This window comes from Cryptosporidium andersoni (assembly GCF_001865355.1).
Source record: "Cryptosporidium andersoni isolate 30847 chromosome Unknown contig_25, whole genome shotgun sequence".
In the NCBI taxonomy this organism is placed as follows: domain Eukaryota; phylum Apicomplexa; class Conoidasida; order Eucoccidiorida; family Cryptosporidiidae; genus Cryptosporidium; species Cryptosporidium andersoni.
The window spans coordinates 3,005-26,651 of NW_027122911.1; the positions used below are offsets into that span (position 1 = coordinate 3,005).

The window sequence follows — 23,647 nt, forward strand, 5'->3', positions numbered from 1 at the left end:
CTAATAAAAACATTTAATAATATAAAAATATTTATAATATAATTTGCACACAAATATTCTTTTTTATATTTATAGCTATTAAGACGTATTTTTACAATATTAGATGTATAATTATTTATAACATATTTCAAGCGCTTATAATGCATGCTTATAGAAGTAATATTAAATCAATAATTAAAGTATTTTTATTTGATTTCAAATAAATAATTCTATAACAATAGATTATTATATTATCAGAGACAATTTATTTATCTAATTCAAACTGTTTAATTTTCACAAAATCACTTTTATAAACTTCACAAGTTAGGTACCTGTTATACTACCGCGCTAGAATAAAAGTTGTGCATCTGTCTCATTACCGGTATACAAGATAAAAGTTTATGGATAACCATCTTTATATTACCAAGAACCACATGTATTAGCTTAATTGAATAATAAATGCTATATTATAAACTGTGTGTTTTAATATAAATATGGAGGATAGTACTGGAGCTAGAGACAAACTGATTGTAAGCTTTTTGTTAATATACTTTGAAATGCTTTGGTTTCTTAACATCACTTTAATATTTTTATCAAGGCAAGTTCTGAAGCACTAAATCACCATATCAAATCATTGGATCAGAAAATTATTAATATTAAACGAGAACATATATCTAAGATAAATGTAAGGATAAATTATTACTAATTTTTAAGAAAAAAGTATATTTGTAATCTATTATATAATTACTTTTTTTTTACTTCTAGGATTTAAATTCTAAAACTATTGAATTGACAAAATTATATCAAAGGAAATGTGAAAATAGAAATAGAATTAAGGAAGAAATTAAAAAGAGTGTTCATGAATTGGAACTTCAAATTGCACAAAAGCTAGCAAATCTACGTGAATCACGTCATGATATAAAATTAAATTCTGAGAATACTATTAAAAATTATCTAGACAGAAATGAAGATCAATATTTAAATCTTTCATCAGGTATGTATATATTTGTTTAAAATGTAATATAAAATTTAATATATATTAAAATACTACATATCTATATTAAATACTATGTTTAGATATTGATATTAAAAGAGAACAACAATTTAATGAAATGTCAAATTCTCTAAGTGAATTAACAAATAATGTAGAATTATTACGTCAAAAAAGGTAGGGATACTTCTTATTTATTTAATCTAATCAACTATTAATTTTATTTGCAAAAAAAATAAAATATATTAGGAAGGAAATTAAAGGCAATATCCAAACTAATTTAGAAAACAGTAAGATGATCTTCTTATTACAAATTATATATTAAGTCATTTTTTATAATTATTCTTATATGCTTTATATAGAAATTCAGACTCTACAAGATATTTTACATGAAGAAAAGTGTAAACGTGAAAATGACATTGAAAGTATAGACCAGTAAGTGTTCAGTAAATATCAACTCACAAACACTTAGAAATTTTAATAATATTCAAAATATCTTATATATTTATTTTATTGCAGATTAATGAAGAAAACACTTAGTCATTTCAAAACAGAATTGACAAATTCTAAATCTAGTAGAATTCAAAATGATTATCAAATATTAACACAATTAGAAGTTGCTTGTCAAAAAGCTGAAGATTATTTATCAAAAATTGTAAATATAAATGATGAATCAATATAGCTATTATTTAATGCTATATATTAGTGAGATGTACAATTTATTATCTCAACAAATGATGGCTTAAGAGAAGCCCCACCAACTAAAAACCCATCAATATCAGCACAATTTATTAGTTCATTACAATTTTCAGGATTTACAGATCCCCCATAAATTATTTGAGTGCTTGAAGATACATTATTATTATACATATTTAATAAACACTTACGAATAAATTTATGAGCTTCTTGTGCTTGTTCAGGAGTTGCTACAACCCCTGTTCCAATTGCCCAAATAGGTTCATATGCAATTACAATATTAGATAAATCACCAACTTTCTTTAAGGCAAATTCTAATTGATGTTTAATAACATCATTAGTTCTTCCTGATTCACGTTCCTGAAGAGATTCTCCAATACATAAAACCACTGTAAAATTATGTTTTAAAGCATGTAATACCTTTGCATTAACAACTGAATCTGTCTCAGAATAGTATTGACGTCTTTCTGAATGCCCTATTAATGTACAATGTATATTGTAATCTTTAAGTATATCACAGGATACTTCACCTGTATATGCCCCATTCCCTGTAGATGATATATCCTGAGATCCTATATTAATTCCTGAATTTTCTAAAATTTCACAGGCTAAAGGTATATGTATAAATGTGGGAAATACATATACTTGAGTATTAGTTGTTATTTGTGAATCTTTAAATGATTTCAATAATGATCTAAGAGAGTCCTTAGTACCATTACACTTGAAATTACCTCCCACAAAAGGTTTTCTTGCCATTATTTTAAAATTTTAGTAAAATTAAATATATAATAACCCAAATATTTAATATGATATTATGTTGATCTAACTTTAAAGTATATGTCCATTATGCTTGAATATAAATACAAATGTTTATACAGAAGCGCCTCCTCAGTATTACTAAAATTTTTATAATGTATACTATCTAAAGATATTTCCCCTATAATATACCTAAATAATAACAAGTAAATTTATATGATCCCCAACTATATATATTTGTATATCGGTTATTATTTAAAGAAATATTTGGAAATATTAATAGTATTAAATTGCGTGCATGTCTACATTAATCTAGATTATTATTATTTACAAAATAAAGAAAAAAAAAATCGAATTAAATTTTGAAGATATATTTACCTTAAAATAATTAAGAATTTGTACTTAGGAAACTTATAAAAGTATCTCAAAATTATTTTCAGTAGCAAATAGTAATCACAAAATTTAGATACGTCAATAGCGGGTATTCTGGACATTCTAATAGTATTTCTTTTCCAAGTAGTAAAATCTATATTGGAAGATGACAGAAAAACAGCTAAATAGTCCATTACTAGGCCATAAAGAAAAAAATAACTTTAGATTAAATAATAATGTACAAAGGAGAGTTGTTTATGCTATAATATTATGCACATTATTTACTATTATAGAAATAATAGTTGGGATTTTTTCTCATTCCTTGGCATTGATGTCAGATGCTTCACACTTACTTTCTGATCTTTGTTGTTACTTTATAACACTTGTCAGCATATATATGGCGAAACAGAAGGCAACAAAAACAATGTCATTTGGATATCATCGTGCAGAGGTATTAGGAGCTTTGCTAAGTATACTACTCATTTGGATTATGACTATATTACTGGTTTATGAAGCTATTCAACGAATATTTAAACCTATATCAGTTGATGGGATATCAATGTTTATAACTGCAATGTTTGGTACATTTACCAATATATTTATTACTTTAGTCTTGTCCATTCATAGTCATGGAGTTCCATTAACAAATAATTCATGTAGTATGGATCATAATCATGAAACAAGACATATATGTAAATTTACTAAGAATTCTCAAGTATCTGTTTCACCTTATATCACAAAATCAACTCATTTTTTTGATGATGATTCTAACAGTAATATAGATTATAATAAACAAAGTATAAGTCTGCAGTCAGCTTATACTCACGTTATTGGAGATATCTTACAAAATATTGGATTAATGATTGCAGGTTTATGTATATGGTTCAAACCCTCTTGGTCCATTGTAGATCCTCTGTGCACAATTTTATTTTCATTTTTTGTATTAGCAACTACTTTAAATATTTTAAAAGATGTAGCAACTGTACTTATGGAAGGAACTCCAGTAGGGATAGATTGTACTTCAATTCAACAAGATATGTTAAATTTAGATACTGTATATGAAGTACATGATCTTCATGTTTGGTCTTTATCTGTTGGAGTTCCAGCTCTTTCATGTCATTTAGTAGTAATAAAGGAGGGAAGTGCTAGGGAAACTTTAAGATATGCTACAGAATTATGCCAAAAGAAATATGGAATATATCATACAACAATTCAAATAGATTATTCGGCAAATAAGGTAGCATGTGATACTTTGCATCACAAGAAATGTTTTGTTGGATACAATAGTTTAGTATTTTCAAGAAATGAGAATACTCAAAATAACATAGCTGAGTGATTTGTAGATGATTCTATATATATTTATTAATAGTTATAGTTATTGTAACTTAAATATCTTTGGAATTTGAAATATTTTCCTTTATAACCTCTTGAGCAAGTCTTGAAAGAGTTACACATTCAAATCGTCTTGTAATTTTTGGTAATAAAAGTCTGAATACCTCCAAATTAGCTGCTCGGAAATCATTGGAGGGCATATGAATACAAATAATAGAACCTGGAGCAGCATGATTAGTACAAAACTCAGCAAGAAATTGAGGAAAATTTTGTAATGATACATCATTTGGATATACATCACACATTACCACTGTATAACCACGAGATATAACAAAATCATATTGTTGACGTGTAAGACGACCAAAGGGTGGTCTAAACCACTTAAATTTAGTTGAAATTATATCTGGATCAGAATCCATAGATGAGATGGAATTAATACATATATGATTCGGTACAAAACGGTTAATTAAATATTCACATTCAAGTAAGTTTTGTGTAAAAGTTGCTAATGAAAGTTTATTACATGGTATATCTTCAGCTAAATGATTACCCAATTCATGACCTTCTTCAACACAACGTTTAAGAAATTTATCTGAATTAGATACATATCTAGCATTTTTTTCTGTAACGAAAAATGTACACCTAACATTAAATTCTTTTAATAAATCTAATATCAAGTCATTTGTAGATGGATCCATGCCTGGGACATCATCTATTGTAAGAGCCATCATTTGCAGTTTAGTATCAAACCACCATAATGCATCTTGAACATATAACCCCATACTACTTAATATAAATCTAGTTATAGAACTGGATTTCCCAAAACGTATAAAACTTCTTAATAACCAACGAGATCCACTTTTATTTAAAGTATCCCAAGCAGCCCTACTAATTAAATTACCTGATGTACTTTTGCTTCTAGACATTGTCTGTGCAATATATCTATCTGATAATATACATGTTAATTGTTCATTAAAATCTATAAATATAGGAAAAGAATAAGTAAAATATTTAGATTTTAAATATAGTTAGGATATAATTATTACCTTGGGATATTTCAGGTTTTGAAGTAACTGCAGGTTCGGAAGCACTTCTAGTATAGAAATATCTAACTGATAAGTATTTGCCCATATTTCTATTTGTTTTAAACTGGTAAACATTGCAAAATTTTATAATTCTTTTCTTTTTTCCAAAATAAAAAAAAAGTAGAAAAACATTTAATTTCCCGCCTAAAATGCCGCCACTTTTATATTAGTTTTACAGGTAAAGGTCAGGAGGTGGTAATTTTAGGCAGAAATAAAGATAAGTCACATATGAGACCTGGAGCTCTTTTTTTTTTTTTTTAAAAAAAAAAAAGGTATTGGTAAAATTTTAGAATAAATTATGAAATGGTAGAAAAAAAGGTAAATATACAGAAAAGGAGTAATGAAGGGAATGTGGGAACTAGAAGTGAAAATAAATTTAGATTCCAAACCTACATTGACAAGTTATCGAATATTGATATTAAAATAGATGATATGACTGGTTTCATACATTCTGATAAAATTAATAATGATTATTCCGATATTTATGTTGAAATTACAGATGAATATAACACAAAAGAATTAAAAGAGACCCAATTTAGTGAAAATATACGTTACTGGGAATCTTGTGTACGATATGATGAATTTACATCATATATTAAATTAATACGTCCTTATATTCATTCATTACCCCATATTCTTATCCATCTAACAATAATTATTGATACTCTAGCTGAAGGTTTAATACAATGTGAATATCCAGAAACAGCTGAGGCAATATCTAGACTATTTGGAGTTTTAGCTAAAGATACTCGAGTAGAATTAGTACCAAATTTACCGAAAATATTCTTGGCACTATCAAAAAGATTAAATAAACCACTTAAGAATAGTTCAGTTACTGGATTTGGAGGAGTAGGAGAGTTTAATGAGCAAGTTTTAGAAGGTATATTTTCATCTATATCAACGATTTTCTTTTATTTATCCAAATATATTTTAATAGATTTAGAGAAATATATAATAATGTTTGAAGATTGGATTTTCCATCCAAAATCCTTAGTACGTACTTTCACTGCTGAATCTATAGCTTATGCACTAAGGAAAGCAGATATTAAAGATGTTAAGAAGGCTATTAATATTATATCCATTTATATTTTGAAACAAAGTTTTAAATGGGAAAAGAATAAATTGGAAGATTTATCAGAGTGGGTATCAGATGTATTATTTACAAGTGTAAAATCTATTAATGGTGGTATAACTACTAAAGGTAATATAATAATTAAATACTGCTTAAAGCAAATTTATTTTGGTATCACATATGATTCAAGTATAATTAACATTGAGAAGATTAACAAATCATTTGGAGTTCTATCTGATTTCTTTAATTCGGTTGATGAAGATTTAGATGTGATAACAGCTAATTTCGAAACAAAGCTTGAATATTACTTATATAAACATAAATACCATGATTTTTTTGAATGTGTTATTACTAACTTATATAGAAAACTTAGAATTAATATTCTTCAAGGTAAAAATGAGCCAGTCTTTGTAGAACAAGCTTGTTTGCTCCTTTCAGTATACTTAGAATTATTTTATTTGGCATGTACTTATGAGATATATCAAAATAATGAAAATACCAATAGTCAAGATAAAGATGACCAATTTGAGTTATATATCGTAAAGATATCAAAATTATGCGGTATTATTGCTCAATGGTATTCAGGAAATGGAGAATATAATCAAATTATAAGTGAAAATACAAAGATAAATATAATATTGATAATTCTTTTACCAATACAGAATGGATGGCTAAATTTATTAACTAAAAATAGTAAGGATATAAAGTTACTAATAGTTTCTTTGAAGCTAATTATTGAAAAAGTAATTATAGAAAATCTGAGTGGTAAGGAAAAGTTTTTACAACGATTAACTATAAAACTACGTGGCATAGAAGAGATAGATGAGATTACATATGAACTGAGAAGTTTGAATAATAATTTTTGGAGACTAAATAAAACATTTGAATTTAATCAAAAAGATTTTTTAAGTGACTCAGATAATAATTCATCTTGGACATGGTTTCACTTATTATTAAACTGTTGTAATGATACTGAATCATTAGAATTAGTATCTTTTGACCTGTTAAACACTATTGGGGAATATTTTGATTGGGAATGTAAGCCTGTAGAATATGAAAAATTATTTATAATAGTAAAACAACTTGTTAAATCTGTAATAAGTAAATATAAGGATATGAATATTAAATTGGTGTTAAAATTTTACCAGATTATTAATTTGTATCTATCCATTGGAACTCCTAAAGATCCCAAAATAGTTGGAATATTAAGATCTCCAATAATTTTTTTTTCTAAACATGATGATCTTGTGAAAATGCTTATAGATATTAGCATTAATGTTTTGAAGAGAGGATTTATAATATTTGAGGAACCACAAAGTGGAATTGAATGTAAATCAATTATAAATAAAGATAATGATATATTCTTTAAAGAAACATTACAAGAAGTACTAATAACTTTAGAATTAATTACTAGACTTCAATGTAATAAAGTCTATGATATTACTAATAAAGGGAATGAACTTTTCAGCTTGTTACAAAAAGCTTATTCTCAAATTTTAACTGTATTTATAATTCCATCTGAATTTACAGCTCAACCTTTTGTCTTAAAATTTCCTTTAAATATAATCAATAAATATCCTAATTTATCAGAAGTAGGATATCTTACGCTCCTAAAACTATTTTTGAGACTTTTTATGGAATTGGATATTCCTCTCCTTACACTAGACGATCTACTATATAATATTTTAATTTGGCTGGATATAGATGTAAAGAATTTAGAGAAACCTTCTATTCTTGTGCATGATCCAAAATTACTGTCATTAGAAATTAAGCTCTCAGAAAATTTGATTGAAGTCTTAGATATATTTTTAATTTATGATATTTTAAAAAAAAGGGAATTCATATCAACTGACACAAAATTACTTGAAAAATTCAAAATATTAGCTTTATACTGGATACAAAACCCATCACAAAAGATTCGATTGGACACTCTACAAATATTCATAAAAATATTGGAGTCATTTGATTTTCAAAATGAAGAATTAAGAGCTAACTTATCTTTTCTGCTTAATATTGTATATTTGTTATATAATCTTGAAGCTACTTCAAATACAATAGAAAATGAGCGTATTAAAATTCGATATATACAACAAATTTGTGATAATATATATACCAATATTACTACAATTAATAGTTCAAAATATCTTCTATATTCCTTTGAATTAGCTATTAGATGTATTCTGTCTCAATTTTATGTTAAATTCAGTGTATTGTGGCAGCCATGTATAGACAATATTACAAGAATTGCCAAAATTATTATTGGGAATAAGAAATCATTTGTTAATTCCAAAGAATTGATTGGTTTGATATGGGAGTGTTCATTATCTTTAATATATATTAACACTTTGAAAATAAAAATGGATATTGATTGTTATGAAAGTTTGTATACAGATCATTTTACAGTTCATGAAATGGCATGGAAAGTATTACAAAATTTATATACTATTAATATTGAACCTCTTAAACAATATGAATTCGTTGTTTTATTTTGGGTATTTCAACTATCCTGTGAAATTTCTGGAAATATTGATTATATGAATGTTTTAAATAGTTACAATAACCCAGAAATGAAACTAAAGTTTTATATTCCAAGTTGCAAACTTCCAAGCACAGAAAAGGGCTTGATTTCCAGACTAAATAATTCTCTTAAAACTCTTCAATATATATTAAGTAACTTTGAAATATTTATCGAAAAAGTTAAAATTGAAGGGAATGAAGTCATTGATATATCATATTATGATACCAATGATAGAAGTAGTGAACATATTCAAGAATCATTTGATTTTCTACTCAATATATTATGTGACAATTTGACATCTCATTTATTATCTATTAATTACCCTGAGCTTCAGATTGAAATAATCAATATTATTTCTAAGTGGGGTAATTATTCAAATTACATTTCCCCATATACAGATATGCTGAAATCTTTAGTAAATAGTGATTCCAGTAATGAAAACACATTAAGAAGCAATTTATTAATGTATCCTTTATATTTGGATAAAGATACAATACAAAAAGAGCATCGTTTAGTTGTAATACCTTTGGTTATTAGATTAATTTTATCTAAACTTAGCAAAAATAGAGAATGCGTTAGAAACAAGAATAGAGGTGGTGTGAGAACTATTAATAGAAAGAGTGGTCGCAAATTATTATTTTCATACTTATCGCAGCTACCCAATAATGAAATTGGTTTAATATTGTCTATTTTATTTGAACCTATTCTCTCCGTATGTATTTTAAATGACCCAGCAGAGAATTTTTCAGAATACAAATATGAAAACAAAAAGTTAAAAGTAGATCCTTTATTATATAATAAGATTAATAATATAACCCTAATTAAAAATAACAGTTTAGATTCCCCATTGCATACCACATACCAAGATGATTTTATTAAAATATATGGCCAGAAGAAAGAATTAATTTTATATGATTTAATAAACCAAAATGAGAATTGTAGTACTTTAGATACATTATCAAAGTGGTTATGGAGTGATAGTATAGGTTTTATGTACACTGGAACTATTTTGGAAAGTGATATAAGCAATAAGGAATTTATTGTAAAGATTTATTCAGTTAAGATTGATATAATGAATAATAGCTTAAAGATTGCGATAAAATTTTTAGTTTTATTAGAAGATATTTTAGATCAAATGCCACATAATTTAAGGATGTACATAGCAAATATTTTAATATTAGTGGTGAATATTTTTTATCAAGTTTGTAAAGATGAAGTGAAGTATGACTATAGTGAATCAGAATCAAAAGATGAATTCCAGACTTTATCTAGAGAAGATGAAATAGATTTAATTGAGAACCTCTATACATCTGAAGTCTCCAGATTAAGTTCTTCACGTTTCAGATTAATAATACGTATATTACTTAATAGGATAAGATCTATTATATTTAGATATCCTGAACTTAATAAAGAATGGATCTATATTTTAAAACCTATTGCTAAAATTTTGCAATCTATATTTAACAAGAGCATTAGTGGATCCGGGACATTCCAATTATCTGCAATAATGTGCTTTATGTTAGAGATATTTGAGAATCCATCATTATATAAATTACTTCCAAATATATTTCCAGATGTACTAAGAACTTTATGTACAAGTATATCTAGTAAAGCAGTAATAACCTATACTAAAAATCATAGCTTTGAAAAATTTCAGCCTTCTGGCCCTGTTGTATCATTAATAGTCAAATCATTCTTATATATGCTATATGGTGGAAAAGCTAAATTTGAAATATTTAAACAAGAGAATGACAAGAAGATGAATTTAAATATAAATTTGGGGGGTGATCAGGATTTCTTATCAGATATAGAATCTGATACTTATAATAATGATATTCAGAGTAAACATTTAAAAACTAGAAAAGAGGGTTTGATATGCAAAAGTGGCTTTTTATTATTGTCTCGATTTATTCCTGAGTTATTAAAATCCTTTGAAATCTTGATTGGAGTTCGATATAAAACAAATAAAGTAAATTACGAGCTAAATAATAAAATTAATAAAAGTGTGAGTTTAATTTCTGATGAAGAATTACTACTATTGATGACAATAGCTCAAATAAATTTCCAGGGAAAGTTGGGCGTTATGCCTGAATATGAAGATGATAAAATAGAACAGAATTCAACAAAATTTTTGTTATCAAAAAACATCTTGGGGGAATATAACTCAAATTGTGTAATTATAGTTCGCCTGATACTATTATTATTATTATCTTCAGTAGCAAAAGTGACCTCAAGAAGTATAAAAATTACATATCAATTAATTCAATTACTCAGAACATTATCTGGGCTCTTAAAACACAACTTATTTGAATCATTACAGTTTACCAATGATATAGTAGCATCAAGGAAGTATAATGATCTTGAATTCACTCTTGACATAGAAGAAAATATGAATAAATTAACACAATTACTATTAACAGATGAGTCTCAAGTGAATCTTACTATTTTCATTATAGATTCTTTGATATTAATATCAAGGATTTCAAGCTTACTACTTTTAAAAAATAGTGAACTTTTAATAAGAATGTCTTTATCTGAAATTATTTTATTAGCTGAGATGCAATTAATGGGTTTTGGAGATAATTTGCAGGCAGAGTATATCAAATTTAAAAATGTAGTTAAAGAATACCAAATTGACTCTGAAAAAGAATTTATAGATGATGATCCAATAACTGAAAATATGGGTATCTGGTTTCCAAGTCGAGAATCCAATACTAATATTAAAGACAATTGTGAAAGGTCTAAACTAGTACTTACAGAAGATTCTAATGAAAAGTGGTATGTATTTATCTCTCACCTAGTGTTTTGTTTAAATATCCAACAACATGGAAATGTAACTCCAATACCAGATATTAATCTTCAAATACAATTACTAATTAGATTTACTGAATATCTATTTGGTGAAAATCAAAGGAATAAATTTGTATGTTCAGATAACGATATCCCAATTCAATCATTACTTCCTCTAATATGTCAATTAATAAATTTTATAGGTACTTCGCATAGTGACTTTACTGTAAGACAGATGTCTATGAAGTTAATTGTAAAATTCCTGGAATCTTGGATTAATAGAATAAATTATGAATTGGAGAAATATCAAGATTTGGGAGATCCAAATACTTTATATTGTAGGAAGTCTGTACTTTTGTTCTATAAATTAGTTACAAAAATAATAGTGACTGAAGAACATAAGATGCTCAAATTTTCCAATGACTTATCAATTAAAAGATGTGCTATAGAACTTATAGGTACAAGGGTTGAACTAATTGGACATCTAGAATTTGCTAAAGTAGCTAAGATTTTAAATACTAATGCATATAATTTAATGGAGGAATTTCATCTAGAATTTTATCCTATTTTAAAGTATTGTGAAACAAATGAAAAGAATTATGTAAATATTTTTGAAGAAATAGTTCATATTCAAAAACATAGAAGAGCTAGAGCATTAAACTATCTTGGAAGATTTGCTAAATGGTGTAAGGATAATAAAGAAAAGCTCAATAATTCAAGAGATTCATTTGAAAACAAACAGCCTTGTTTTTTTTTAGATCAATATCCAATTTGCAATTCAATAACAAGTTATACAGTGAAGAATATTGGAATTCCTCTTTGTATTGATGCACTATTACAGAGAAGTTCAAGTAAAGAATCATATCATTTGGGATTAGGAGATAATTCTTTAAGGGCTTTAGAATACCTTACACCCTATTTGACATGGAGAGAATGTATATATTTGACAAGCAATTTAGTAAAATTATTACGTGTTTTACCTCAAAGAAAAACTTATATTATTAAAGCAATTTGCATTGTATTAAATTCATTTGATTTCCATATTCAAGAGAGTCTCCTTAGTGAACATGCACTAAGATTTTTAGAAAAATCAAATATAGAGAAGAGTTTATTAAGATCGGAAGGATCTGAAACTGAATTTGAAGGGGATGTGTCACTAGATAAATCAATAGATGAAGAAGTGGTTGGTGAGTTAACTGAAGTGCAGAACAGTTTACGTATGAGATTATTGCCAATGTTACGTTTCCTTATGGTAGATAAGAGTAATAATATTTTAAGCTCATATGACGACAATCATACAAATAATCCTATTAGTAAACTTGAAAAATCTTCTACTACAGTAAATTATGGTTTAATACGTCCAGAAATAGTTTTAGTTACTTTAAAAATACTTAAATGCCTTCCTGATAAACAATTTCACTCAGAACTTCCAAGACTCGTGAACCAATTGATAATAGCCTTAAAATCTAAGGATCGTGAAACTAGGAGACGTAGTAGAGCTGCTTTAAAATCTGTTTGTGATACTCTGGGAATAGATTATTTACCATGGATTTTCTCTCAAATGTCTGAAACACTTACTAAAGGTTATCAACTTTCTGTTTTAAGTTTTACTGTTCACTCTATTCTTAAAGAAGTAATAAGTAATCATAAAAACAGGCTAAAAAACACTGAATATGGGATATATGAGAACTCAGAAGAATTTATTTTAGATTCCTGTGTTCAACATTTAGCACCTCTTATATCTAGTGAGTTGAACAGGATTGCAGATCCAGATCGTCGCACAGCATTAGAAATCATAGATACCCCAGTAACATCAAAAGTAGATGAGTGCAAGTTTGTTCGTTGCCCAGAAATTATGAAACTAATTAGTGAATATGTTTCAATTGACGGAATAAATAAGATATTTAGGTTTTTATATGGACTCTTAAATGGTACTTGGGGAGATCGTGACGGTAGCATAATTTCTGATGCTTACAGTCAGAAGTATTTACATTGGATTAAACAATTGATTATTCAATCTTGTGCAGGATTTATTAAAAATAGAAACATATGTACTTTAAATAAACTCGATTTTTCAGTGAAATTACTCGCCTTAAGTTTAAATTTTGATCCTAAGATGAAACGTGATAAAAAAGTACATGAAATCATAAACATATTAGAACCACTTTATTCAAGCAAATATCTTGATAATTTCGAGATTTTAATAGATGAAATGAAAGTAATGAGTGAAGATCTGAGTTTATCTTCTATAAATAGTGGTCTACAAAAAGTTATACAGAAAAAGGATCAGATATTTATGATACAACCAGGAGCTGCGTCTGGACGTGGGGTACATCAGATAATAAAACCAAAGAGAGGATATGAACAAAAGATTCAGGGGATTGTATTAGGTCAGTCAGCTCTTTATATTTTAAACTATATCCTAAAAGAAGTTAGAATAAATAAACTATATGAAGATTTACAAAGTTGTGATTCTATTACTTCAATAAATACAAGTTTGAGTTATTTGATTCCTTTAGCTACTTTAGCATTCTTGAGTAGCTCTCACGAAGTAGTTACAATATCTTCTAGATGCTTATTACGCCTCATAACTCTTGAATCATTTAACAAAGGCTCAAGAAGTTCTGTAGAACCTTTACAAGAGAATAATACTATGAACTCCAAAGTATTTGATATAGAAATTACTTTGTATTCTTTACTTGATAAATGTGGACCAATTATTGCAAAAAATGTTGTTTCAATAATGGAAAGATCAAGCGTAAGTTCATCCAATGCTTTGAATTCTATAACAGACTTGACATCATCTTGTCTAAAACTTCTAGTAGCATTACTACTACGTCATAGTTCTTCTGAATGGTTTAATTCTATTATATGGATTAAAGATAAAAATTTAACCCAACTAAGCCCATTTTACATAAATTTACTACGTCAGTTACATATTTGTGTAAATGATCGTAGATTAAGGCTAGCTTCTCTACAGCTTATACGTCAAGTGATATTATATGGTAAATCAAGTATTTCAGCTTCAAGTGAGTCACTAGGATCCTTATACTCATTAGTTGATTCTATATTACCCTTACTCGTGCAATATAGTAGTGTTGAACCTAAGCTTGTTCGTCTTGGAAGCTGTATCTATGCAGAATTTCTTTTATATTACCCAATGAGTGATAAAGCTCAAAGACAGAGAATATCAATATTATTGGAGAATCTTCCTAGTTATTCAACATCGGAAGGAAGACAAGCAATATTATTTGCCCTATATACCCTAGTTACTAGACTACCAGCTCAATTAATTATTGAGTCATACAGTATAATGATAACATGTGGATTAACATTATATTTATCAAATGAGACCGATTCAAAGTGTGTTTCAATGGTTGAATTTATCATAAATGATATTTTAAATATCTATGGTACAAATAAACGTGGCAGATTTCAATTAATTACTCTTCTTATCAATATGCTGGAACCGCTCTATGAAAAGCTTTGCATTAAGCGTTGCCTTATCACAACACTTAGAATGATTCTTGGTTTCTTTCAAAACAAAAAGTTGGAAAATAAGTTACAACATGAGTTAAAACAATACCTAGAAATTGTATTTGTTCAATTATATAGATGTGTAAATTCTTTTGAATACCAAGAAAATACATTAATTTGTAAGAGTTATAGGCTTCAGTATGAATCATACTTACTTTTGGAAAACTTACTGGGGGACTCTGTAAGTGAAACTGAATTTTTTGACAATTGGTTATCAGAGAAAAGTCAATCTGATATATCCAACCAAGAAAATCAAATTATACAAATATCGGACATGTGGAAGGTTATATGGGAGAATGTTACTAACATTGGGCTATCAAGCTGTCATTTATGGGTAAGAGCTTCATCTATTAGGATTACATTGAAGGCTTTTAAATATTGTCTAAATATCGGTGAATGTGATAATTTTAAGGTATCAATTATTTTTAGAGTATGTTTAGGAGATAGCCAGATATTTGGGAAATTATTCAATAAAATTATTGTACATTTGTTTGATCCAGTAGTTGAAAATGCTTCTTGGTTATGTCCTATTATCTTATCATGTGCACACTATGGTACTCTACTATCTGGACATTTAGATTCATCATGGAAACCTCCTTCGAAGTCTGTGAATGGAAAAAACAAAATATCTAGTACTGAATCTGAGACACAAGAATTCCAGAGTTTAGAAAAAAAAACTTATAAGAAAATTGATATTTTAGAAGAAAATGAAGTAACGGAGTCTGACTGGTTAATAATAGAAAATGGTGAATATGAGGATGAATTCAATATAGAAAATGATGATATTGATAATGAGATGGATAATTATTTATCTAGTAAAATTCCTGAAATCCCTAAAGATACACAAAATAAAAAAAATAAGATTTTAATGGAAAGTCATACATTAGATGAAAGTGATGATAATCAATGGCTATGTTGTAGGTCAGAGAAATCTGAAATAGTTCCAAAAGTAATTCCAAAAGAATCCAAAGTTTCTAAACCATTTTGGTGGATCTTAAACCGTGTGGCTTGGCACTGTCGTCTATACACTACAGAACCTGGAAAATTTAAAGTTAGACTACTACTAAATCTTAAATTCTTATATGATTTTTCTCAATGGTTACCACAATACACAGAAGAGTTAATTTTCAATGAATACTCAAATAAGGCCTTAAGACACTCAATAAAGGCTTTATTTCAATGCTCCACAATTATTCATTCAAATCCGAATTCCCCCCTTGATTCTATTATAATAGATAATCCAAAAAATATTAGTTGGATAACAAGAATTGGTCATTTATCTGTTCAGGAGGTTATAAGGAATTTCTGTTGGTTAAGTCAGAGAGCACTAGAAGAATGGGACAGACAATTTTCACTTATGGGACATTCCACAATTTTATATAAATATTTATTTGAAGCTAGGCAAGAAATACTTACGTTAAGGAATAAAAGAAAGACTCAGTTGAAGCTAGATTTGGTTAAAAGACCAGAAGTAGTGGCTAGACGGAGATCCTCAAAGAGATTAAAAATTCGTTTATTAAACAAGAAGAAGTCACAGAAACATAAACAAAAACGTTTGGAGGGAGTTAAATAATATGCTTTTTTGCAAGTGTATAATATTATCACTTAATTAGCTACTTAATTCTTTATACAAGTTCTATATACTTAAATGAGAAATTAAGATTATAAGAAATTTGAAATATTTGGGCTTTTGTCATCTGCAAAATAACTATGTTACAACTTTAAAAATAAAACAACTTTATAGTTTAATTAAAAATGTCAGATACTCCAACTACATAGTGAATCAGTAAATCTGATAAATTAAAGTGTACCAAACCTATTTATTTGTTTGTATATCTATTTTTGTAGTTATTAAGTTAACTAATTCTTATTACTAAGATTCCACTTTAACTATATACTGCCTGTAAATGCTTTGATCAAAAATCTCCATTTTTAAAGGTTTCCCTTCGTATGATCTATTTAACATGGATGTGAGACAGTATTGCAGAATATTAGAGGATTCAAATTCCAAAAATACATCTGCAGTATTTAGTGTAATATTATTGTTACGTATTTCTTGAACTTCATTCAACTCTTCAGTTTCTCCGGGTTTCAAAATCCTTCCTGAAAGTATTTTTCCAAATTTTTCACATCCTTCCTTTACATCCTCAAAAATCTCATCATATTCATAAATATCCTCTATATTAGAAGGAGTCACAACTTGTACGAGTCGCATTATACTGGAATTAATATTAGGAGATTCAATATTACTTTTTTGTTCACTTAACAACATGTTCACACTTTGTTGTCCAAGAAGAGCTATGGCTTGATTTTGAGGAATAACCACTTGGGAATAATCATTTGGTCTTGAAACCTTAATTTGAATTCCCATACAGTTCATTCCATCTAGATTTAAGGCCCTCTCAGTTTCTTCAACAGTTCTAAACTCTACAAAGCCATATGTACCTTTTTTCTGAGCAAACCATACACACAGAATAGGATTTTCTTTTGGATTATTGCACATATTTCTGGTTATCATCTCTTTCCAAACTATATCCTGGAATATATGTTCATTCAAGCCTAAATGAAGAGGTAAATTACCAAAATAGAGACGTCTAAGTTTTCTCGTATTATTCATCTCAGCTGGATCCATGCTTGCAATACTTCCAGTCTTCGCCACCCACTGAAATCCATCATAAAAGACAGGTGTAGGATCTTTCCCTTCGCTCTGAGCTAATTTTTGGTACCCTCCTGCTCGTCTAATACATCTAAAATAAAAAAAAACAAATTAAATAAAGTTATCTTCAAAGTTACTAAATTTTCTAACAATCTGAATTTTGAGTTAAACTTACTCTGCCTGAGAACGTCTTCTGCATCTTTCCCTTTCACGGGATTGTTCTCGTTCACTTGAAAAAGATCTCTCATAATTTACTTTTAAATGGTGATTTTGACGGTATCCAGTACGTTCCCGTTGATATAAATTAAATTGTGATTCATCAGATCCTCTATGACGGCCATAGGTTTCATTATAACGTCTTTTATGGTGTAATTTCGATTCGTATTTTTGATTACGTCTGTAACCTCTACTATCATCACTTCCACTGTAGCTGTTAGATATACTTCTACTTCTACTTCTGTAAATGTATGTACTAGCTGGAAAACGCCCCATAAAGTACCTACGAAATCGAAAGGTGTTGCTTCCTAATTCTATATACTGCAACACTAAGCAAAATGTCAGAAATAGCGCGATGATAGAATTTAAAATCTTGTATATAAGTCAAGGCATTGAGTTCTAATAAATATGAAGAATTAGAGTTAAAACTAAATATCTTGAAATATATAAGAGAGGACTTGAGGATAAATTATTAAGAATAAAGAATATACAACTTGAAAAACCTAAAAAAGTGCACTAACGGGGAATCGAACCCCGGTCGAAACGATGGCAACGTTTCATCATGCCACTAGACCATTAGTGCTCCGCGGTAGAGGGTACCTCTAGACAATATGTACTACTTCTTACCTTAGAGTGAAGGATGCGGTGCCATTCTATATAAGGGTAAGGTTACACCGGAACTTTAGAAAGTATATACCGAAGAGGAAAAAAGGTATATTGGAGAATTTTTGAACTGATTCCTATCTCCAAAATAGTAGATGTGTGAATTGTTTTATTTCCATGAATAAATCCAAAAATGTTTGTTTAGGAAGGAGGGGACGTCCCAAGAAAGGGGGAACTAAAAAGAAAATTGAAGATTATATTTCTGCTCTATTAGAAGTACCTGGATTTAGTTTTTATCCCTTAGAAAGGACTAAAGTGGGTGAATGTAAAGTTTTTGGTAGTCTCTTAATTCCCTTAAGGATATTTGACTTGTTTCCAGAGTGGTTCCAAGGTACTTTCAATGAGATTAATTGTTTTCAAGATGTTTTTTATAGAGATTCAGACTTAATAAACAATGACAGACTTAATAAATGTGACTCTAAAGATATGATCAATATTTCCTTTGTATGTGAAAAAGATGAGCGAGATTTTATGCTTGGTCAAAATAAAGGACTAGCATGTACTGGATGTAATTTCATGCCTTACATAATAAAAGTTGATGGACATATATGGAAGTTAGCTTTTAGTGCACCAATAAATAATTCTTGTATATTTCTAGCAGTAAGTTTACATCCTGAAAATTGTCCAGTAACTGAAATATTTAAAAGATATTGTGGTCCAGGAGTTATACAAATATGGAATATACCATTTACTTGTGGTAATGAACAAGAGAAATGTAATGTAAATAACTCTAAAATAGAGCCATATTTGAAATGTGAAGTTTACCATAGCAAAAAGATTTGTAGATATGTTGAATGGATTCCTTTCAGTGACTGTTTGGAAAAAGGGGTTGTAGGTTTGTTGTTTACAATACTAGGTGACTTTTGCGCTTATATATATTTAATACCGATAAGCTCAAGTAGAATTGATGCTAAGGAGTATATACTGTGGTCATATAAAGGTGTACATTGCATCTACTCAGCCTCAATATGTATACCAAGTCCATCAGGTATTTTACGAATTGCAGGTACAACTTTAGAAGGAAATATTTTAATATGGACTTTTCAATCATATAATTCTTTATCTGAAGATATAAAAGAAAGAATTATTAATCCTTCTGAGCAAATAATTTCAGTTACAGAGAATCGGCCAATATTATCAGCATCATGGTGTCCTGGAAGTTTCTCATTATTGTGTGTAGGTGATATTAATGGGAAAATTACAATTATTGATTACAGACGTTGTATGAATCACTTAGTTAAAGAGTTTGATTTGTCTAGTAGACCTATTACCAATATTGTATGGTGTAGATTAACTAACAATATATATGTATCTCATGGAATAGGAGCAATTATCATTTCTTTGGAACGAGGTGACTACACTCAATTTGCAATTGAGGCCTTCTATAAAAAAAAAAACACATCATACGATAAAAATAAGACCCCCATACTAGGTGCTAGATCTTGGTCCTGTTGTTCTCTTATCCACTATGCTATTTTTGGATTTAATGATGGTTCAACTATCATTGGTCCATGTTTTGAATTTGATACCAAATCTTTTCGAGAAACTATGCTTTTGAGAGCTATAATACCAAAGCCTATTGTTGAACTTGAAAACAATACTTTGGAAAGTTCTCAATATATCCCAATAAATTCAAGTTCTAGTAATGACAATTTAGATTCAAGCTCAAGTTTACATTTAAAGATGCATGATTTAATACTTGAGAGTACTCGTAAGAGATATAGAAATATAATTAAATATGGAGTGAAGTTTTTATGGAATACAGAAATGAATATTGATATTCTGGACTATTTGGATGTTCACTGCGTATCTACTATTGACCCTTTTCTCTATCCTCAAATGGCAAATCAACCTTTTATTGCTATAGCCTATTTTGGTGGTATTATTGCAATCCATAAACTTCTATAATATTATTGATTTTCTTAGATCTTTATTATTAATTAGAACTATTAATGATTCTAATACTTGATATAATTTTGAGTTGATAACATCTTCACTTTATATTTGTATCTGAATTCCATTATTTAACTGAAACTTAAGTATTTTAAGTTCTTTGGAAGTATTTTTCTGACCGTATATTCTAAGAGATTCTAAAAATTCATTTTGAATTTCTTGAAAATTTGAGTTGAGTAACTCAAAATTTAAAATTAAATCTTTAATATTATCTTGAACATTACGCCTTATAATGACACAGGACAATTTTCTATATTTTGAATTAAGAATATTCTTAAATATATATACCATTTTATTTGTTAGTATACTTAACTGACGAGTTAATTTTACCAAAAGTATAAAGTTCATAGATAATTGTTGGTATGATTGGTCCAATTCATTCTCTGAAATATTCACTTTAGGAGCTAATATTAACATCTGTAAATCACTTACATACTTCTCATGGGTAGCTACCATTATATCTAATGATGTTGTTCTAATAAACTTTGAACATAAGTCACTCCATGTTGAAGGTACAACTAACTCAAAGTAGCTATAGTAAGCATTGATTATGTGTTGTAGTGAAAATCGAATATGATGACAGATATTAAGTAATATGTCTATCCAATTTAATAATATCATGCAATCACCTATACAAATATGTTTACTTTCAAAATGTAGATATTCATTAATAGATAAATTTATCTTTTGCTTTGAATTTTTAACTTTATTTTGTTTCATATTTTTATTACATATTTTGACAGCTTGACGTTTCCTATGCAAAGTTGTCAGTGTATGAAATATATTATTGAGAAATATTGATGAGCGTTTGATTTCCAAAAGAAAGGTGAATATTGAAGAATATATTTCGAGAGTTTGATGTGATAAAAAATGAGATATAATATAGCATGGAATTCCACAAGAAGAGAGTGAAGAAGACGATGCATAATTTGAATTACCCATATTAAGTCGAATTTTAAGAGATATATATGTGGGTAGTGTATCTCTAACGTAATCTGAAGTATTTGACATATCAAATTCTAAATATATTAGGCTAATAATTTTTCGATAAAAATGAGGCTTTCCTTTTATTTTATTATAATCCAATAATTTAAGAGTTAAATTTAATTCTGTAGGATCAATATCTACATTTGGAAATTTCTTTTGAGATTTGAGATTCATCGTAGGAATCAGAGATTCTATTATAAATTCATCTAAGAGTACAATGTTTCTAATACAAATAAGTACATCAATTATCCTAATACAATCATGACCAAAATTCTGAGTAATTTTATCTATAACCCCATTATTTGAATTTTGAGCATGATTTATAGAATAAAGCCCATTATATATAAATGATGATATGTAAGAGTAGTTCAAAGAACTATACCAATTGTCAATATACTTCTTTATACAGTTGTACATTGTAAATGATCTTATCAATTGATTACTGAATTTACCTCCACTACAAAATAACTGTTGAGTTGGATAATTCTTAAATGATTTGAATAGTTCAATATTCATAACATCAACTTCTTTATCTAGTAGTGCATTTGAATCTGAATTGTATAAACTATTCACAAAATTCCCAATTTCATCAGGGGATATATTCACGAGCGTTCCAATAGTCTTGTTCATAGTCGTACTCCCATTTTCACTACTAGATCTACTAGATAAATCATTAAGAAATTTAAGACACTCTTTATATTTCAAATATGGGTTATTTTTACTATTACTTTCAAATTCAGCCAAATACTTCGTATCACTTTGAATTTGGGATTGTGGTACAGAATTCCAAAAAACTTTGAGACATTTCCCAAGTATATAATTCCAAATTTTAATCATAGGTTGGTCTAGGCACAGAATAGATTTTTCCAAATGATTGAATAATCTGTCTAATATTTCCAAGTTTACAAAAGCCTTGTCAGTTTCACAATACGAGGGTGATAAATGAGTATCAACAAAAACCAATGTCACCAAATCACAAAAAAATGAGCGGATATTACTCCAAATATCTAAATATTCCTTGAGAACTGTTACTAAATATATAAGTGTTACAGGAGTAGCCAAAATACACTCCTTTTGATCTGTCTCCAGACCAAAAGGAATTTCCTTAAATGGATAACAACTTTCAATTAGCCAACATAGTTCTTTATCTTCCCAGAAATCTTTATTAATTGATTGATCAATTCCAAAAGAGTCTAAATTTAGTTTTTTTGGTATCTCATCACAGTGTCTGCTTACTACACCTTCTGCAACAATTACTTCACAACAAAGCATATTATGGTGTTGTAGTTCACAGATTTGAGTATCCCACTTCTCAAGTAAATCAATAATACAGCTTGTTATACAGTTACCCAGTTGTTCCCACATATGAATTCTAAAATGATTTTCCTTCTTGCTCATATGGACAAGTTCTAAGTTATTTTTTAGAATTGTCAGTTCTATTCTAATTTTTTCAAAAATAGATTTTGAAAAATATCCAGATCTAATCAAATCTACATCTATAGATGTATTTGAAGAAATGAGTGTATTTAAAATGGTATTTACAAGCCAAAAATGGGAATATTTTGGTTTATATAGTTGATCATTATCCTTGAATCTCAAAACTTCACTTGGGAGTTCTATCAAATCAGCATATTCCCTTTCCATTTCATAAAAGTCTCAATAAAAGTCCCATTTCTGAAATTTAAAGTCTTCTTTTTTTCAAAAAAGAATTTAGCTATAGTTGTTGCTATATAGCACATGAGGGGCTGTACCGGTAATTTGCATGCAGGGCGGTCATTTTTTTTCTGTAAAAAAGTATAGTAAAAAAAGTGTTAAATTATGTTAACTTATTGGTCTAACAGAAGAATGTATATTAAAGCTTTTTTGCCTTTTTTTTTTATCCTCATGATAAATTTTCTGTAGACTGTTTATCATAGCATCTCATTAAAATTGAAGGAATTTATTTAACAGGGTGGAATAACTAGTAGATGTCATGAAAAGAAAAACAAATATCGTAGAGTACATAAAAGTTTTACAGTAAGATTAAAATTTGTTCATTATTAAT

The 23,647-nt window shown here is 28.0% G+C and overlaps 8 protein-coding genes across 8 annotated transcripts; 4 read left to right on the forward strand and 4 right to left on the reverse strand.

The window, feature by feature from the left end:
* Nucleotides 1-473: 473 nt before the first annotated feature.
* Nucleotides 474-1,652, forward strand: cand_026380 (uncharacterized protein; the record flags this gene model as incomplete). The annotated part of the gene is made up of 7 exons (XM_067212866.1): nucleotides 474-509; nucleotides 578-664; nucleotides 745-973; nucleotides 1,057-1,147; nucleotides 1,220-1,260; nucleotides 1,333-1,405; nucleotides 1,490-1,652. The coding sequence occupies 7 exons, from the start codon at nucleotides 474-476 to the stop codon at nucleotides 1,650-1,652; spliced, it is 720 nt and encodes a 239-aa protein (XP_067066449.1).
* A 20-nt stretch (nucleotides 1,653-1,672) lies between these two features.
* cand_026390 (triosephosphate isomerase) lies at nucleotides 1,673-2,422 on the reverse strand (the record flags this gene model as incomplete). Its single annotated transcript, XM_067212867.1, has 1 exon — nucleotides 1,673-2,422. The coding sequence occupies one exon, from the start codon at nucleotides 2,420-2,422 to the stop codon at nucleotides 1,673-1,675; it is 750 nt and encodes a 249-aa protein (XP_067066450.1).
* A 538-nt stretch (nucleotides 2,423-2,960) lies between these two features.
* cand_026400 (zinc transporter ZAT-1) lies at nucleotides 2,961-4,130 on the forward strand (the record flags this gene model as incomplete). The annotated part of the gene is made up of 1 exon (XM_067212868.1): nucleotides 2,961-4,130. One exon carries the CDS (start codon nucleotides 2,961-2,963, stop codon nucleotides 4,128-4,130), a length of 1,170 nt encoding a protein of 389 aa, XP_067066451.1.
* Nucleotides 4,131-4,179: 49 nt separating this feature from the next.
* cand_026410 (polysaccharide deacetylase family protein) lies at nucleotides 4,180-5,257 on the reverse strand (the record flags this gene model as incomplete). Its single annotated transcript, XM_067212869.1, has 2 exons — nucleotides 4,180-5,105; nucleotides 5,173-5,257. The coding sequence occupies 2 exons, from the start codon at nucleotides 5,255-5,257 to the stop codon at nucleotides 4,180-4,182; spliced, it is 1,011 nt and encodes a 336-aa protein (XP_067066452.1).
* A 257-nt stretch (nucleotides 5,258-5,514) lies between these two features.
* cand_026420 (uncharacterized protein) lies at nucleotides 5,515-16,701 on the forward strand (the record flags this gene model as incomplete). Its single annotated transcript, XM_067212870.1, has 1 exon — nucleotides 5,515-16,701. One exon carries the CDS (start codon nucleotides 5,515-5,517, stop codon nucleotides 16,699-16,701), a length of 11,187 nt encoding a protein of 3,728 aa, XP_067066453.1.
* Nucleotides 16,702-17,001: 300 nt separating this feature from the next.
* On the reverse strand, nucleotides 17,002-18,276 carry cand_026430 (uncharacterized protein; the record flags this gene model as incomplete). Its single annotated transcript, XM_067212871.1, has 2 exons — nucleotides 17,002-17,875; nucleotides 17,960-18,276. 2 exons carry the CDS (start codon nucleotides 18,274-18,276, stop codon nucleotides 17,002-17,004), a joined length of 1,191 nt encoding a protein of 396 aa, XP_067066454.1.
* Nucleotides 18,277-18,780: 504 nt separating this feature from the next.
* On the forward strand, nucleotides 18,781-20,571 carry cand_026440 (uncharacterized protein; the record flags this gene model as incomplete). Its single annotated transcript, XM_067212872.1, has 1 exon — nucleotides 18,781-20,571. One exon carries the CDS (start codon nucleotides 18,781-18,783, stop codon nucleotides 20,569-20,571), a length of 1,791 nt encoding a protein of 596 aa, XP_067066455.1.
* A 90-nt stretch (nucleotides 20,572-20,661) lies between these two features.
* Nucleotides 20,662-23,247, reverse strand: cand_026450 (uncharacterized protein; the record flags this gene model as incomplete). The annotated part of the gene is made up of 1 exon (XM_067212873.1): nucleotides 20,662-23,247. One exon carries the CDS (start codon nucleotides 23,245-23,247, stop codon nucleotides 20,662-20,664), a length of 2,586 nt encoding a protein of 861 aa, XP_067066456.1.
* Nucleotides 23,248-23,647: the final 400 nt, after the last annotated feature.